The sequence below is a fragment of the Apus apus genome, chromosome 5 (genome assembly GCF_020740795.1).
Source record: "Apus apus isolate bApuApu2 chromosome 5, bApuApu2.pri.cur, whole genome shotgun sequence".
In the NCBI taxonomy this organism is placed as follows: domain Eukaryota; kingdom Metazoa; phylum Chordata; class Aves; order Apodiformes; family Apodidae; genus Apus; species Apus apus.
The window spans coordinates 59,143,331-59,160,464 of NC_067286.1; the positions used below are offsets into that span (position 1 = coordinate 59,143,331).

Genomic DNA, 17,134 nt, shown 5'->3' on the forward strand with positions numbered 1-17,134 from the left:
TTACTGTTTAGTGGCTTTGTCTGAACAGAACAATTGAAGGAAATATGTTTGCTCTTCCTCATCCCTTCCCATTTCCATGATGTCAGTAGGTTTGGCCATAACAACTGGAAAGTTAGAACATAGGAAAGGCACTGCCTGCAGGACAAAATATACACAGAGATGCATGGAAGCAATGATGTGTACCCCTAGTACAGTCATTAAGGGTAAAGTTTTATCAAGAGAACAGAAAAGAAAAGGTAAATTTAAATTAAGGCTTTTTACATTGACTTAATTGGTAACTAAGGCATCATAACTGTGACTTCATAAAAACACTGTCACGTCTTGCAGAAATGAAGAATTTTATACATGTGTAGGTATTTTGGGTGCTTAGATTTCTTTGCTAGGTTTTTGTTTTTCTCTCCTATATATGGAGAATCTGCTGTTGAAAAGCATCTGCCTGACTGTCAACATGTGCCTCGTCTGGCACCACCTGTAAGTGGCTTTGTCCCTTGGGGTGGATGGCTGGCCACATGTCCTGAGCCAATTATTGATTTAAAGAGAGTGGATATGATTTTTAGTTCAAGCTGTAGAGATTGTCCTTCAAGAGCCAGAGGCCCCAGTTTCAGTTTTGGTTTCCTCAGCTGATGTCACCTCCTGCAGTGCAGATTAGAAGGGGAGGGAAAGACTGAGCCTGGCTGTCTTGGACGAGTGGAGAAGGGTCATTTTCTTATTGCTTGTCCTGTTAACTCTTTCCATGCTCCAGACAAATCCCACCATGTATCTTCTCAGCAGTCTGCTGCTGCATAAGGAAAATTTCAAAATCTGGCTGCCCACCCATGTAGCGGAATAATCATTCCAAAAAGTCTCTTTCTGCAGCACTGTCTGAGTAGAAGAGTGCAGGTTTGGGCCATACTGCCAGGCCAGGGAGTCAAATCTCCACCTCTGCTGTAGCAGCAAGCAAATTCAAGATAATCTGCACTTCCTCAGACCAAATTTAGGTCTTATTCTGGCCTCCAACAGAAGGTGGTGTCAGCTCACATTTTATTGTCCCTTGCAGAAGTCTTTTTTATTAGCTTATGACATCACTTAATCAATCTGATATCTGGTCCAACCTCCCTTTTTTCAAACCTTGTTACATTTTTGTCCTCGGTAACTTCCACATGGCACTAAGTTCTTTGGGTTGATTGCAGGCCATGCAAATAATTACTCCTTTGCACAGCATTTAGTTTTCTCATCTTCACTACCCATTCCCTCAGGACTTTGGCTGACCTTATATAAACAACATCATTCTACATCTGAACCACCAATGCACATTCAAATGGTCTTAACTTTTTGCTGAGCATTCTTTGTGTTTCCTATTGCCCTTCAAACACCACAAAGCTAACATAAAATATAGACAGGGGGGCTTAGGTGGAATTTGGGCTGGATAAGCCTGGATAGTGTAACAGGGCTGCCTCATCTACTTTAATCCCTGACACTGTCCTTCCTGTTGTATATTTTTGTTTGCTTATTCTCTGTCTAATTTTTAGACTAAATGTTATGCACGGTACAATTATGTTCTCTGCTTTGCTCGATGAACAAGGAGATCCATCAGCTACTGGATGAAGAAATCAATTCTCTGTGTTGGGCTGCAGCAGCTTCTTGGGCTGTGAGTTGAATCCTGGGTGACAAGCAGGTGGGTACGGAATAAATGAACACTGAGCTCTTTTGCCTCTCTCTGTAGCGTAAAACTCCTGTCTGCCAAAAATGGCAACAGGACAAAGAGAAGCTGGATGACGGAGCCAGAGGCAAAGGTAGGAAGCAGCTCAGGTGCTACACACTCCTCCCCAGAAACAGCTGCATTTCAGTAGCACCAGGGTTCAAGGGGGACTTGGTCACCACAGGGCTCAAAGCACTGCTGCAGAAATGATCTGCCCTGGGTAAATAGGATCACAAAGCCTGCACACATCTCTGTCTCCATGGGCTTCAAGTGGATTGTGCGCTGGCAGGACAATACAGGGATGTGTGTGAGGAAGAGAGATATAAGTGATAATCATCTCAAGCCTCTGCATGTAGTAAAACACCTTCAGAAGGAAAAGGTCTTTAGCAGCTTGGGGGTGTACACGGTTCCTGTTTCATATGGATGTGGAACAACCATGGTGATTCAGGCAAAAAGCGCCTTTTTGGTATAAAGAGCATTTAGGTTTCCTGGATGTGAAAAACCTCTGAGGATCACTGCATCTCCTCTGGCTTATGTGTCACAGGACACAGAATTAGACCTTCTACGGGGAGTCTAAGAAATGGTGGTCCTGTAAAATTTATCTTCAAAAAGTCAGCCATGAAACCTTTGAATTGCACTGGTGGTGCCAGGCATGAAAACCTGGTGAGCTGCACAACAGAAACCTGTTGTGTCATAGATGGAATGTTTTATTGAGATCCCTGGTTTATTCTGATACCAGGGAAGATTGTCAGAGAAGTCCTTTTGGCTCCTGAGAGGCAAAATGAACAAATCTGTTCTGTGGCTGCTAGTCTAAAGAGCCAGATCTTAAAAGAGTCAATGCTTTCTTGTCTCAAGGATAAAGTTTATATCTGCATGATCAAAACTGGATGAACATTAAAAGGAAATAAAAACCTACTGCAAACATCCATGAAAATAAACATCACAGCTCTCTTTCAGTGCTATTTATAGCTTTTTCAGTTTAACGACTCCAAACATTGCATGAAGCTTTTCTCTAATGTGCTACCAATACTGCTTATAGGAGACAACTGTCTCAAGAATGTGGTGGTGTGAAGACTCCCACAGCAGCACCCCTGCAGAAATTGCAGATCTCTTTGCACAGCCTCTTCCTCTCTAATAAAGTTTCAACAGAAAAAAAAAAAAAGAAGTGATAGTATGGAGTTTAACTCTTTCCTCATTCACCATGACAAGCAGAGATGGGTTGAAACCGGAGTTATTTAGTAATAAATTAAAAATAACTAACACATCAACAGTGTGGACAGATGTGCTTTTGTGTCTGTAGCTGGAGAGATCTGGGATCTCACAGCTCCCACCCAGTTTCTGCCATATCTTGGTTGGTGGTTCCTCCCCCATGGGGAGAGGGTGCAAGGTGAAGCTGCTTGGTGCATGGCCTGTCAAAGGTGTCAGGGTGGTCCCAGCCACCCTGGGGTTCTCCTGCCCCAGGACTGAGAGTGGCCAGCCATGGGCAGCCCTGTGATCAGTGACAGCTCACTTCCAACACCTCTCTTTCATGGGTGGGAGATGAAGAACGGGGATTTGAGTCAGCGCGGTGGCATACAGGCAGGATAGAAGAGATCTATGGATTTGCACAGGCATGAGCTGACTGCCTGGGACACGAGCAGTAGTGCTGCTCTTAAACTAATAAACATGCCAGAGCAGAAGACTCTCTCTTCCTGCGTGGCTTGCCTGGCCAGCAAGGTTGGGATCATTACTCTGCAAGACCGGTGAGTGCTCCAGCCCACTGCAGTGCACAGTGAGACAGATTCGATTGAATCATCACTAAAGAACCAAAACCTGTGTCTCCCAACAGTAACTTACGGCTGTCTTCTTCTATATTGCTTTTAATTTACAGAGCTTCAGTCATGGCTGAACTATTCTGTATGCTATTCATTAGCGGATCACATGCCACTGCTAATTTTTTTCAAATGGATTCACTATTTATAAATGTTCACCCGTTTGTGCTGACACATGAGGGGAGGGAGGGACCTATTTACGCCATCTACTTCATGTCTTTAGTGCAGATGCTTTGCAGTTCTCCTTGGGAGGGACTGACCTCTCTCATTTATCAAAGATGACACTTGTGCTCCTAAAGCTGTTTGTATGACATTCGCCTTTGTGCTGTGCCTCAACTAGGCAGCTTAAGACTCACCACACTCTTCTCCTTAGACTTCAAGAGTCTAATGGTCAATTCCTTACCTTTGGTAAAATTACCTTTGGTCCATTGTTATGGTTGGACTTGATGATCTTCAAGGACCCTTCCAACCAGGATGATTCTATGATTCTATCATTCACCTTTGTCTGCACAGTGGGCTAAGTTAGCCGTATGACTTTGGTACTTCTCCACAATCACTGAGGTTTTTTACATCCAAAAAATGCACTTCAGAACAGGATAGATGGGATAGGATAGCTCTAGTTGGAAGGGACATACAACAGTCATCTAGTCCAACTGCCTGACCACTTCAGGGCTGACCAAAAGTCGAAGCATGTTGTTAAGGGCATTGTCCAGATGCCTCTTAAACACTGACAGGCTTGGGACATTGACCACCTCTCTAGGAAGCCTGAATACAAATTTTGGGGTGAATAGATTTCATGCTAAAAACTGCTGGGTTTTTAGGGTTCATGAATATGAAGGAAGTTGCTCAGTAGCTGCCTAAGTAACAAACAACACCCATCTCCCTTCTGCCTTCCACAGAGCAAGGCAGTTAATCTGGTACTACTGAGCCAGTTTCAATAGTGGTTGAATTTAATTGTTTTATTGATACAACCTCAGCCCTAATTAAACATTTATAACCTCACATAGTTAGATACAATATAAGTCATCCTGGCTGAGAGACCTTTGCTCACGGAAAATCAGCATTTGATGTTCCAAAGATGGAATGGACCCAGCATGTTAAAGCATCTATGTCTCTATTGTTCTAGTTATTGCCAGTGATATCCTGTTTGTCACTGGGATCACACATTGGTTTGCCTGCCCTAGAAGTAGCCGTTTAGCTCATGGCTAAACTCTCTCAGTGTGGGACTTGGAATTTTACCAAAGGTAAGGAAATCTATTCAGGGCTCTGGCCTCCAGCAAAACCTCTTCAAAATGCCTTGAGAAATAACCAGACTCGTAAACTTCCATGCATCCAACAAAAAACCCCAAGTTTCATATTCAAATAACAAATTTGCCTTCCCCAGCTGTCTGGCTTTGCCTCTGACCCTACTCTACATCCATCACATCCCAACTCTGGCAACAAGCCCTGAAAAAAATATTTTTTATGGACTGTTGGTGAAATCTGTGGCAAAGTATGACTTGTGGGGAACGAATAACTGGTTTGGACTTTTGTACAGTGCAGCTGCATACATGGTGAAACACCAACAGCCCCTGGCATTGCCGTGTCTGAGTTGTAAATGCTGTGCCAGATACCTGCAGGAAGCCTGTTCCTTCCCAGGGTGAAATCCATGTACTGCCTTTGATTTTCTTAGAGGCCAGTTGGGCCCAAATTTTACAAAATGGGTTTCAAGCCCTTTCATGTGAAAGGCACTGAATAAGCAGTGTACAGACCTAATACTGTTGGAGCTCAGCCTTCTGAAATGCCAGTGGAATCCTCTGGGCCACCCGTGTTGGGATGTTCACTTGCTTCACGTAGGCCTTTGGAACCTGCCCCAGGTGTGCAGCTAAGGAGATGTGACGTATCAGGGCAAGTAAAGGTGGCTGGTGCTGCTGGGCCATGAACAGTTAATGCCTTGGCCATGGCAGTGGTGCCTCTGGAGCTTTTCCCAATGCTGGGCTGGATAGCATCACTGTCTCTCCCAAGTTGTTAGCGTCATGGCAGCGAGAAACTGCTCTGAGATCACCACTGCTTTTTAGTGCTTTCCCCCTTCCTTCCCTCCCCCTCTTCCCACCCCCCCCTCATTAGAAAGAAGGAAATTGGTAAATGTCCTGGCACTCACAACCAGGTTGTAACCTAGTGAGGCAAGAGGAAGTGCTAGCTAACACACCACTGCTGGTAATAACATCTAGGTGAAAAACCTTCCATGGAAAAGTGCAGCTTTGCATAAAATCTACAACAATTAATTGCTTTTGAGCATTTCCAGCACAGGAGAATTGAATCAAACCCTTTCAGCTTGTTTGGGGAAGTTGAAACCATTGGTTTGGGCAAAGCAAGGGCAGGGGCAGAAATAAACCAATTCCCTGGGGTAAATTCAAACGTGATTTTCCAGAGCCTCAACCATCCTGCAGGATTTCTCTGGGTGTGAAGCATCCCTGTATGCCATAGTGCCCATGGTACCACCATGCCCATGGTCCCACCTCCCTCCTGACCATAGGCTGCCATGCAGATAGATATGGAAGGGGTTGTTGCCACAGAATATCCTAAAGACTGTGAGCTCAGGGGTAAAGTTGCCCCGGGTGAGCTCTTTTCTGTCTCAATACCCACAGTAATTAAATAGGTTATGATATATTTTATGCCATGTAATATTTTTAGGTTTTATGAGTAGGATCTTTTCCAGCACCATGCTCTGCAAGTCATTTTCACCATTCAATTCTGTGTGCAGTTTTGTAGTGAAAGTGGTTTAATAAATGATGGGATTTCTCAAAACACTGGAATTCCATTTCTCATCTATGCTAGTTCTGACCACTACTGCTGGACAGGGTTTGTTTCAGAATAACATGTTAATATACAGGGCTATTTTTGCCCTTATCTTTCTGAACTTTCTCAGTGAAAACATTGTTAGTCTATATTTATGTGCTACAATAGTTCAGGAGGCAAATAAGAATAGCTAGAGATATTTTAGAGGTCTAAATCTTCAAACCCTGAAAATATAGCTTGGTTTAAATGTGCATGCATATTGCATTTACCTGGCACCCTAAGGAGATAAGGATTACGCAGCCAAGCCCTTCACCTTCCTGTCCTTCTCTCAACCCTCTGCTCCCTCCATACTTTTGAGGCCACTGGCAATTTCTAACACTTTGGACAGAGAGGAAACAAAATCAAAGCAAGACCCTGTGAGTCACCTGGGTAGGGACGAGAAATCCTGCATGGTGTCCCCACTGAGTGCCAGGCTGCCTGGTGGGCATCAGCACCTCTGTGTCCCCCATGGCCCCCATGCTCCCACCAAAGCCACCCAGCCCACAGGCTGAGGCATATATGGTCTGGTACCAGCTATTGTATGGCTTTTTCCATATGCAGAGGTATTTGAAGGGCTTGGGAGAGACAGAGGGCAGTGAGTGCTGGGACTGGCATATTTCTGGGCAGGAGGCTGTCAGGGACAAGCAGATCTCAGCTTATCATGGGAAAGTAGGTGCTGTTGCAATATAAGACATAAACTCATGTAACCAGACTTCCTTAGGATTTCTGACTCATAAAAGTACATATTTACACCATGTAATATCTTTTTTTATATCTTGTCTAGGTAAAGATTTTTGACTAAAAATGCTCATTTAATCTATCTAGTGGGTAGGGCAGAGGAAAGAGAGGGCATTGCTTGCATTTGAAGTGACGCTGCCCACTCTTGTGGAGGAAAAGGTCTTCACATTTCCATGGATCAGATTCTGCAATTACACAGCTTTCTTGTTTGGCCAGTTCATCTGCTAAACCTGACACAAAGCCAGAATGAAAACAGAGATTTTCCCATTACAGAATACCAAATCTATGATAAGCCACGCCATGAAAATTCAGTTTTTAAGGAGGTGGGGAGAGAATGAAGGAAACTCCAACTGCTGCTGCACGATAAGCAATGAATTTTGCACTGCTCCTGGAATCTGTTTGTCAGGGATCTCATAAACAACAACCATAAGCCAAAGGAGCAGTGAGAGAAGAAAACCAGCAGAATTTGGGATAGGAAAATTTAAGCAGAATTTTGAGCAAGAGTTTTAGCCTATCATACCATCTGCTTGATAACTTTGGACACAGCTGGGTAAAGTGAGTAACTGCTACAGAAAGAGGCCTGTGAATATTGTACTTAAACTGTGGGACTGTTTTGCACAACAATGCAGTGAACATCATCAGTGATCTTGATTATGTTTGTATTTTTTTTCTTATATTACAGATTCCCTCGCTATAAAGTACCCAAAACAATCACCACTTCTGCTTTCTCTACTATAAAGTTATAGTATTAAAATATATTTATAGACAGATTAACAAATATCTCTGAAAAGAGAGTTATAACCTGGGAGCACTGAGAGAGGCTATGCTGGTTTTCTTTAAGATTACTCCTTAAATAGGGTATAAATATTGCAATTTATGCATCACTTCCTACGAGGCACAAGATCATGAATAGCATACAGTTTTATGTATGTATATATATAGACTTCATCATAACTGAAGCCTGCAAAGTTCAGAACTTCAGAATTTCAAAACCAAACCATGAATACAAATTGATGGAGCCTGAATTATATTTGTTGTCCCAAAAATCCAGTGGATTAAATTGCATCCATAACACTTCCTATTTGCCAAAATAAAATAAAAATCAGAAGAAAGAAATAAACTATCTGAATAAATTCTGCATTGCCCCAATTGTATGAGTTGCCATCCAAGCTGCCTGGCTACCATCCAGGCCTGAATCCCATGCCCAGACAAGAAGTAACCCATGAATTCCCTTTTGAACCTTCCTCTCCTCGAGCTTCCTTTACCTCCCACCTGGCTCTCCTGTGCCTCTCAAATAAATTTCTGTTAAAACACTTTCTTACCTGCATAGTGGTCAAACACAGTGGGGACATATTCCTCTGGGAAGGCATCGTTGGCATAACTCATCAGCAAACAGGTTTTCCCAACTGCACCGTCTCCAACCACCACGCATTTTAACATCTTCTTCGTGTTGTTGCTGCTCCCATCAGTGCAGTTGTCATCTTCTTCCTTGCAGTTCATTCTTGCTGCTGCTGCTGCTGCTGCTCTTGCTGCTCCCAGGACTTCCAAGTGCACATGAAGGAAAAATGAAGTGCGATTGTATTGACTTTTCCTGAGTTTGGAGAGGGGGGGAAGAGGGGAGGGGAGGGGGGGGGGGGGGGTAGCAGCAAATCTCAAACTCAGGAAATCATACTAATGTTTCCAGGCTGTCACAGCCGCTTCTAACAATTACCAGATCAGTCAAGAGAATCATCAGAGTGAATAAATTAAATATACAGAGAGGAATATCCTTTCTCCTTTGCTTGTGTCAGGAAATCCTCATCCTGCCCCGGAGTTCTCAGTATTTATTGCGACTTAAAAAATATCAGCAGCCTGTGGCTTTGATTCTAGTCTCCCTTCCTCCAGCTTGGCCGGAGGAATCCAGGATTCCTGTTAAATCCACTCCATTTTCCATTTCATTTCTAATATGGAGGAGAGCCGGGAGGTTTTTAATGGAGTTTTTCCTTTCTTTCTCCAGCTTGCTGTGTGTCAGGAAATCATGGGTTTCCTGCTGAATTCCATATTAGGATCAGTGGGCTTGTGAAGGGCTGCAAACAATGGGAGCTCTGTGTGTATTTGTACTTTGGAGGAACTCTGCCAGGACATGGAGAAAGAATAACACTAGAGGTCTCTCTGCAGAACGAAGTTTTTAGGCTCCCTGCTCCATCCCGAGCTGCTGGCACCCAGAAGGATTTCAGAGGGGTTTAGAAAGATTGTGAGTGTTGGATCTACATGGCCGGGTGGGGCACGGGGAGGCTGCCAGCTGTGCCCGTGTCTCAGGGTTGTCTCTTGTCCCCAAGTTGATCTCCTCTCGTCTCAGGTTATTATCTCACATTTGGGAGGGGAAGTTGGGAGGTGGAAATGTCAATTTTCTCTGTGTCTATAGCTCGTTAAACAACTTTGTTAGAAACAGTAAATAATGGATTTTTCAATTCAGGCACTCAGGAAGTTTCTCCTGCGATTTCCGTCATCCACACAGAAAGAGAAAAAGAGGGATTTCACCCCCTAGTGTAAATATATAAACACAGACAAATACGGGGCCGGGGAGGGGGGGGGGGGGGGGGGGGGAGGAAGTAAGAGTTAGGGGAATAAAATAAATAAATAAATTATAATTTCACCTCATAGTGGTGTGTGAAAAAACAGCTTTGAACTGTATGATTCCAATGATTCCAGCCTCCGCATCTGTTTGTTCTGTTGTTTCACGTGCCTCCTAAGTCCTCTCTCCATTTAAATATATATCAGTCTATATGCACGTGAAGAGCCAAACTCCCTGCTCCTTCAACAGGAAAGATTTTGCAATTTCCAGCAGAAACAAGCCAGACGTTAACATAAACCTCAGTAGAGCAGCCCAGCATATCCTGCTGGCTGTATTTCCCTTCCACCAGAGTCAAAGGCTTTGAAAGGGGGAAACAAGGCCCAGCTGGGGCTCCATGGGGAGGCACACCAGTGCTCAGTGCTTCCCCTGCCTTGCTCCTGCCTGGTTGGAAGGAAGTGCCTACAAGCACACACGGGCTTGGAACTTCTGAGGAGCTTCATGAGCAAAGACAAATACAACCTCATAATGAATATCCTTAGCCCCACACTGTGTGTCCTTCAATTTTTGCAGTGAAGGGGTACAGCAGACCCACCTGCAGTCTCCCCTGGACAGGTGAAGCTCCATGTCTGTCAGAGCTCTTCAGAAGAGATGGTAGATGGATAAAACATGAAGAAGGTGGAACAAAGCTTGTCGCTTTACCTGGAGAGTCCCAGGGAGATGTTTGCCATCTCTTACTGGGAGTATTGGTCATTGAATAACTTGTGCACCATGACCCATGTTCATCTTCTTCATGTTCTCCTCCCTGTTGACAGCAGGGATCTTAACAGGCAGTGTTAGGCATCACCCCCACTGCCACAGGGCATCACTAAAGTGTTTCCCCCAGTTCGGAGTTCAGCTGGCATCCTCTTAGCTTCAAAGCCCCAGCTCAAGGCTGAAATTTATCCAAGAAAACTTGAGAGCTCTGGGCACCTAAACCCCCATCCTCCAAGCATTTACTCTGCTAATCACTTCCACTACCAACAACACAGCTGGGTCATCTTGAAGAGGCACCAGGTGTTACAGGGTTGTATTCTTTACGCTTCTTTTTAGTTGCAACGGAGGTCAAGCTCCTAGCCTTTGCCTCTAGCTGTTCTGTAGCTGAGTAGGCACCAGCCCAGTGATACTCTCTGTGCCTTTGCTTACCAACCTAGTGATCTCATTAGGTAAGTTTGCCAAATGTAGGAGTGAGTGATTGCTGTGTGCAAGGTAACTGCAGAGCCTGAGGAAGCAAAAAATTGCAATAATTCATGGTTCTATTGCCTCTATCCGTTGCGTCTATCAGACAAAAGCAGCAGCTATCTTGCTTCCCATTTTACACAGGCATAATCTATTTCCAAGCTTTTTCAACCTCAGACATCCTGTAGTTAAGGCAAGCCTTAATGCTACTTAGGCCAGATTTAGGCAGACAACAAAGTCCCTATGGCTCATTCCAAGTACCTTTTTTACTAGCAAAGTTGGCCCTGAATCTGCTGTGTGAACAGCCAGTCCTGTCTTCCAGCAGTCTGGCAAAGTTTGAGACAATCCTTTTACATTTTATAAAAGATTTCTTAACCTGCAAATTGCAAGAGGCAAGGCTTTAGGTTAAGCTGACCCTTCTCCAGTTGCTGTGCAAGTTTCAGCTCCTGTAAATCTACTTCTGCACAAGGCAGCTGCTCACAAGCCCCAGTGTGGAAGTCACAGGGTTATTGGTAATTATTAGCAAAGCTCAGAAGGTCCGGTGATTTAATCTGGGTTCAGGGTTTTTTTTGCTCTTTCACTAATCAGGTTAGAAATGGTCAGATTTGCTCCCAAGTTCTCAGGCTTTCCCATCTCACAATAAAAGCAGGCTGGTTCCAAGCCATGAGGTTTGGAAAGATGTGGCTGAAGTAAAAAAGTAAACCTAACTAGTCTGAGGGCTTGGAAAACTTGTTTAAATGCATGTGATTCTCTGCTATCCAACCCAGCTTGTTTCATACTTGTAAAACAGGCTTCTAGCCAAGACCACCATGACAAGAAGGGAGGCTAAAAGTGACCACAATAGGTAGGGGCAAGTGCTATTAGCACTGTGAAGATGTCACCTGGGGCACTTCCTAGCAAGGTTTCTCAAGCACAGAGCTCTGCTCTAAATTAAGTGCCTCTGGCCTTTTGCTAATTGAAAAATTAACTGGCAACAGGTCTGTTCCTGGTATTGCAGAGAATATCCAACTCCCACACATCTGTGTGGAAGCATCAACTTCATCTTCATCAGCACAGGTCCTACAGGGCAGTCCCTGGAGCTACTTCCTTGGGGATTAGCAAATTCAAAGCTGGTGCAAGAAATATTGGTGAGAAGATCTGCAGGAGATTAAGGACTTGCAAATTTGTTAATTAGCTCTGCAATGCGCAGTATGTTTGCCAATTAACTCTGTTCTTTATTTCTCTGCAAGCTTGCAGAGGGGTAAAAGGCTATGATGCTGTATTGAGCTCTCTCTGATCTCTTCATAGAATCATAGAATAATTTGAGTTGCATGGGACCTTTACAGGTGATCTAGTCCAACCTCCCTGCAATAAGCAGGGACATATTCAACTCAGTTAGTTTACTTCCATTCAACCTGACCTTGAATGTTTGCAGGAATGGGGTATCTACCACTTCTCTGGACAGCCTGTTTCCCTGGCCAGCCCTGCCACTGCCATGTTACTCTTCAGTGCCTCCTGCAGTGTGGTGGTCTTCCTGTGTGCAACCTTGTAAGCCTAAAACTTGAAAGCTGGATCAATTTTCTGCATTAACTTTTTTCCTCACCAGACCTGACTGTCTGGATTTGATGGGGTTCTTATCTTCCCTCTTAAGCCTTCTCCTTCATTATCCTTGGACTAAACCAAACAAATCTGTCTCTACATTCTCTCCCATAAGAGGCAGCTCCATGGGGTGGGGGATTTTGAAGACACCTGCACTACTGTGAAACTTCTCTCTTCACCTCTTGCTGCTAGAAAGAGCCTTGTCCAGCCTCCCTCCTTCCACCTACCAGCATTGATGTGGGAATGAGGTTTCTGACACTGCTACTGAACTGTAAATTGACTTCAGGCATATTTTCTCACATTTTTTCTTATCCTTTGTCTAGTCTTTTTAGATTGTCAGAGTTTTTTAGGGGAGAGAGTGTGTCCATATTGGAAGGAGCACAGCACAACCATACTACACTTAACTGTGCCGTTCAAATCCAGGTTTCCCTGAGCATCAGATTCTGGACCTTTGAACTATGGTATGGTAAGAGATGGACCTTTGCAGTTATATGAATTTGAGACTTTAAGACATCCTTACAGTCATCATATTCTCAATGGAGCCTTCTGGATCCCTTGTCCTAGATTGAGCAGTCTTGGGGTATCTCATTTTTTGGGTTGTCTGTATGGCCCTCCACATTGTGCTAAGAAAAATTGAAATGAGGACACTTTATCCTTATTCCCTCAATCCTCTCTTTCTTGCTGGGAGCCCCATCCATCAGCCTCCCACCCCAGGGAAGTGGTCACTGAGACCTCAAGTGAATTTGGTGTATTGAAAAGCAGAAGTAGCAAACGAAGGAAGTTTAAATAAGACCACAAGAGGGGTGGAAGTGCCCTGTGTGAAGGCTTTTAAGAAGCAGCTTGCTGAAGGGCAGGTGCTGAGGTTCAGCTCTGGGGCTTGTTGAGTGAGGAGAAACCTCTTTACAGCCATCACACACCATCAGTCATGCTTCCACCATCACCACCACTATGGTGGTCCATGCCAGCAGCAGGGGGTTCCCTGTTTCATGCTGCTGCCGTGGATATAATTAGTGTCACTGGGTTTCTCTTTGGAAGGATGAGTTTACACAACAAATTACTTTTGGGAGGTGAGGTCAAGCAGAGGATGATTCATGTCCTGTCCATGAGAGTACCCTCTACCTTCCCAGGGACAGCTGTTATATAAGGAGAATTGCATGTGGTGTGTGTGTTTGTGAATGGGGAGGACTGTTTTCAGCTCGAGGAGACATGATCAGCTTACAGTTACCCTGCAATTAGTTCATTCTGTAGACAGTGCTGTATTACTTACCCATCCCTACAGCTGGTGGTACTTGTCCAGGTATATTTCCAGCTGTTCTGTTCATAGGTATTTGTATTTGGACTTTGAGGATGAGTTTTCCTTAGAGATATGAAAGTGTCCTCTGGATGCTGGAATATGTGCATTTGGCACATAGTCTGATGCATCCCTCTATTTGCATCAGGCTTCTCTTGTTTCCTTCCAGAAAATTGCTGGCTGTTGCCTCTGCCTTCTCTCCTTTTTGGTTTTGTTCTTGTATGTCTGTCTCATTATTATTTTTTTTCCTCCTTTCTCTCCTGTCTCCTCTCCTCTCCTTAGTGTAAAACTGATGTTTGACAAAAGCTGTTTTCCCCTCTCCCTACAGGACAGTGGAGAGAAATGGACTTAGGTGAGTGTTCAGCCTGGGATTAGCATAGCAGAAAAAATACCACTTTAGACAATTTCTGCCTCCCTACCTATGGTGCTTTCCATTGAGGATTTTTTCCCCCCTAAATTGAATTTATTTTAGGATGTGCAATACAGCAGGAGGTTAAACAAGGGTGAACCTCATCTATGCTTCTTCTGCATCTTGAAATGGCATTTCCCTCTGCAGATGGTGGACTGCTGGGAATGTAAAAGGGCTGCAATCAGAGAATCAAGCTGCACCAAGGGCACCAAAATTGTGATCAGTTAACACCACACGTTCATCCACTCAGTGAAGTCATTAAAGGGACAAATCTGTTTTGTTGGCCTCTGAGTAATGCTTGGGACATAACCTGCAATTTCTTTAAAGGCAGAGAAACTTCCCTGAGTTAGATGTGAGCAAATGTAATGCCTCCAACAGGGGAGAAAGTTCATGTGTAAATACATGCCAGTTGGAATCTGTAGGTTTTCAGCTTCCCCCTTTTCAGGCCAAATTGCCAAGCTGGCTTTAGCATTGAAATGAACACATGGCTGATTCATAAAACATTCATGCAGAATTTTTTTCACTCTTGGAGAGAAGGGAGCAGGCTGCTTCCAGGGAGGGAATGTGCTTTTGTGCTTCATGTGATCTTCCTGCCTCTGCTCACAAATAAGCAGAAGGCTGGCACTGCCTCCACATTCCTGGGGTGGGCAGACAGGAGGAGACCAAGGTGGAAAACAGAGGGGTGTCAAGACTGCAATGGGTAATTTTTCTCCTGTGTCCCCTTGCTGAGTGTATTCTCAGCAAAGCCTTGTGGCAAAGGCACTGCCATGAGACGTCTCCAAAACTGCTGCTCAGACTTGCACTTTTCTTGTGTGTAAAACGAGAATCAGGAATGCTTCCTTTTTTCTCTCTATTTATACTGCTAACCCTCAGGGCAGGGACCAGCTCCTGCATTGTCTGAAGGGTGTGGTGGGTGCATGACAAATCTAAACCAACTTACTTGCTGACTGTCACCAGGAGAATGTTTGGTCTCACCTCATAGTGAACTTGTTAAAGGGGAAAATGTGTAAGAAACTCTTCTACTCTTTTCCCTTCTACACTTTTTTTTTTTCCTTTTCCCCCTTCAGGTTGGTTCTCTTCTTTCTGAATGCTCCAAATCACTGTGGGGATAACTTACCTTCCCCTTATGGGAAGAGTGCTGGTAGCTACAGGTTGCTTTGCTCCTTTTTAACAGAGATTTTACTTGCATTGTATTAAAGGTGTCTGGGCGTGGTGGCAAAACAAGTGAGGACACCCTACCTAAGCTGCTGGAACTATCCAAAATTGCAGGAGGTCTAAGGTTAGATCAATGCCTTAGGACTGACAAGTACCTGAACATGCAATGGGAGGGGGTGGGAGAGATGGAAAAATAGGCAAAGTCCTGGTTTGCACGGTCTGCTGGCTACTTGTGGGTGATTTTTGTAATAACAGCAAATGCAAAGGGCTTCTTGGCAGCTCATGCTGGGGGAAAGATGGGTCAGAGTGTGGGTGTGGATGGGCTGATAAATCAGCTGGTAATCTTTCTGCTCCAGTGAACTGCAATGCCAAGATTTTCCTGTGGTCAAAAGCCAACCAACACATTTTGAGTACCTTGGGCTGTCAGAGTGGGGCAGGTGAAAGCTCCACTGAGTGCCTGCAGTGATTGTCCAGAGCTGTCTGCAAGGGAGACAACCAGGTGCCATCACCTTCAGCAGAACCTGTGGCTCAGTTCCACCCCACATTGGACACTGATGTTACGGTCCCAACTGTGCTAGCACAGCTCTGTTTCCCTCCTCAGCTACCTGCAGAGGGTTTACAGATTGTACCCAGCTCCAGGACCACAGCCTGAGCTCCCCAGGCTTGGGCTGTGGAAATGTGTTCCTGTGCTCTGTAAAGCATATACCTCTAGTGCTTTACAAGAGAGCCACACAGGCTTTGTGGTGCTCAGCAGAGCTGTTCCTGCAGGTGACTCAGCTGTTAACATACCTGTGCTAATATATTTGGTTTGTCTGTGGCACAAGCTGGTGTCACAGCTTTGCAGAAATGCCATGGCAGGCCTTCCTGGCACTCTCAGTCTGATTTAGAAACTCTTTCACCTGTGTCTCATCACTGTCTGGCTCATTCCTCCTCTGAGAGGGCTCTGACATCTCCCAGGAGGAAGCTCTACTTCTTTTAGCACTGGCCATTTGTGAAAGGTAGGTACAGTGTATCCCTGGGGAGCTGTGACTGTGAAATACTGCAGCCTGGTGCTGTGTTGCAATCCAGTGATTCAGCCCCATGAAGCTTTCAAGGGTCAGGGCTCTCTCTCCCTGCTCCCCCTTCTCCCACAGTGACACCTTTATATAAAATGAGCCTGGCTGCACGTTTCCCACCATCCCAGAGCTTTCTGGGTTTGCTTCCAGTGTTGACCATTAAATGGCAGGAATCCCTGTGGATTGTTTTCCTTAGTTCAGAAGCACTTGAGACAGTGATGCCTTCCTGAAAGTCTATCTAGCAGTGGTGATATCTCAAGAGATTTAGTGGCCAGAGCTGACTCCTAAGAATTTCAAATTCTGTTCAACTTCATTGGAGTCAAGGGTCCTGTAATGCCTCAAGAGAGGTTGTGGAGTGTCTGTCCTTGGAAGAGTTCAAAAGTTGTCTGGACATAGTCCTGGACAACTGGCTCTGGGGGAGCCCTGCTTTAGGAGGGAGGTGGGACCAGATGACAACCAGAGGTCCCTGCCAACCTCAGCTACTCTGTAATTCTGTGGTCAGATGCATCACAGCTTGACCTCTTCCTCTGTCTCAATGTACAGTCAAGTGACAAGCATAGGTATTGTGAATGCCTCTTCCCACATGCACCTCTGAGGACCAGCACTGCAGCATATTTCAAGAATTTGTACAGAACCCTCTAGTCATAGAGGAAATAATGACTTTTCAATTATTAGGATCTCACGAATATAATTGTTTCTGTCAAAACAAATGTGATGCTAAAAGTACAGTGAATAATGTGGGGATCAGTTCGCAGTGAACTATTGTTGTCTGAGCTTGACTCCAACATAATTTCTTTGCTGTTTTCATGACATATTTGACAGTAGTAAAATAC

At 44.6% G+C, this 17,134-nt stretch overlaps 1 protein-coding gene across 1 annotated transcript in view; it reads right to left on the reverse strand.

The window, feature by feature from the left end:
* Positions 1–9,032, reverse strand: part of RHOJ (ras homolog family member J) — a 60,789-nt gene extending 51,757 nt beyond the window's left edge. Inside the window, exon 1 of the mRNA XM_051621319.1 lies at positions 8,367–9,032. Within this exon, the coding sequence (XP_051477279.1) occupies positions 8,367–8,544 (178 nt within the window). The 5' untranslated portion in view covers positions 8,545–9,032. The remainder of the gene's footprint in view (positions 1–8,366) is intronic.
* Between the last annotated feature and the right edge of the window lie 8,102 nt (positions 9,033–17,134).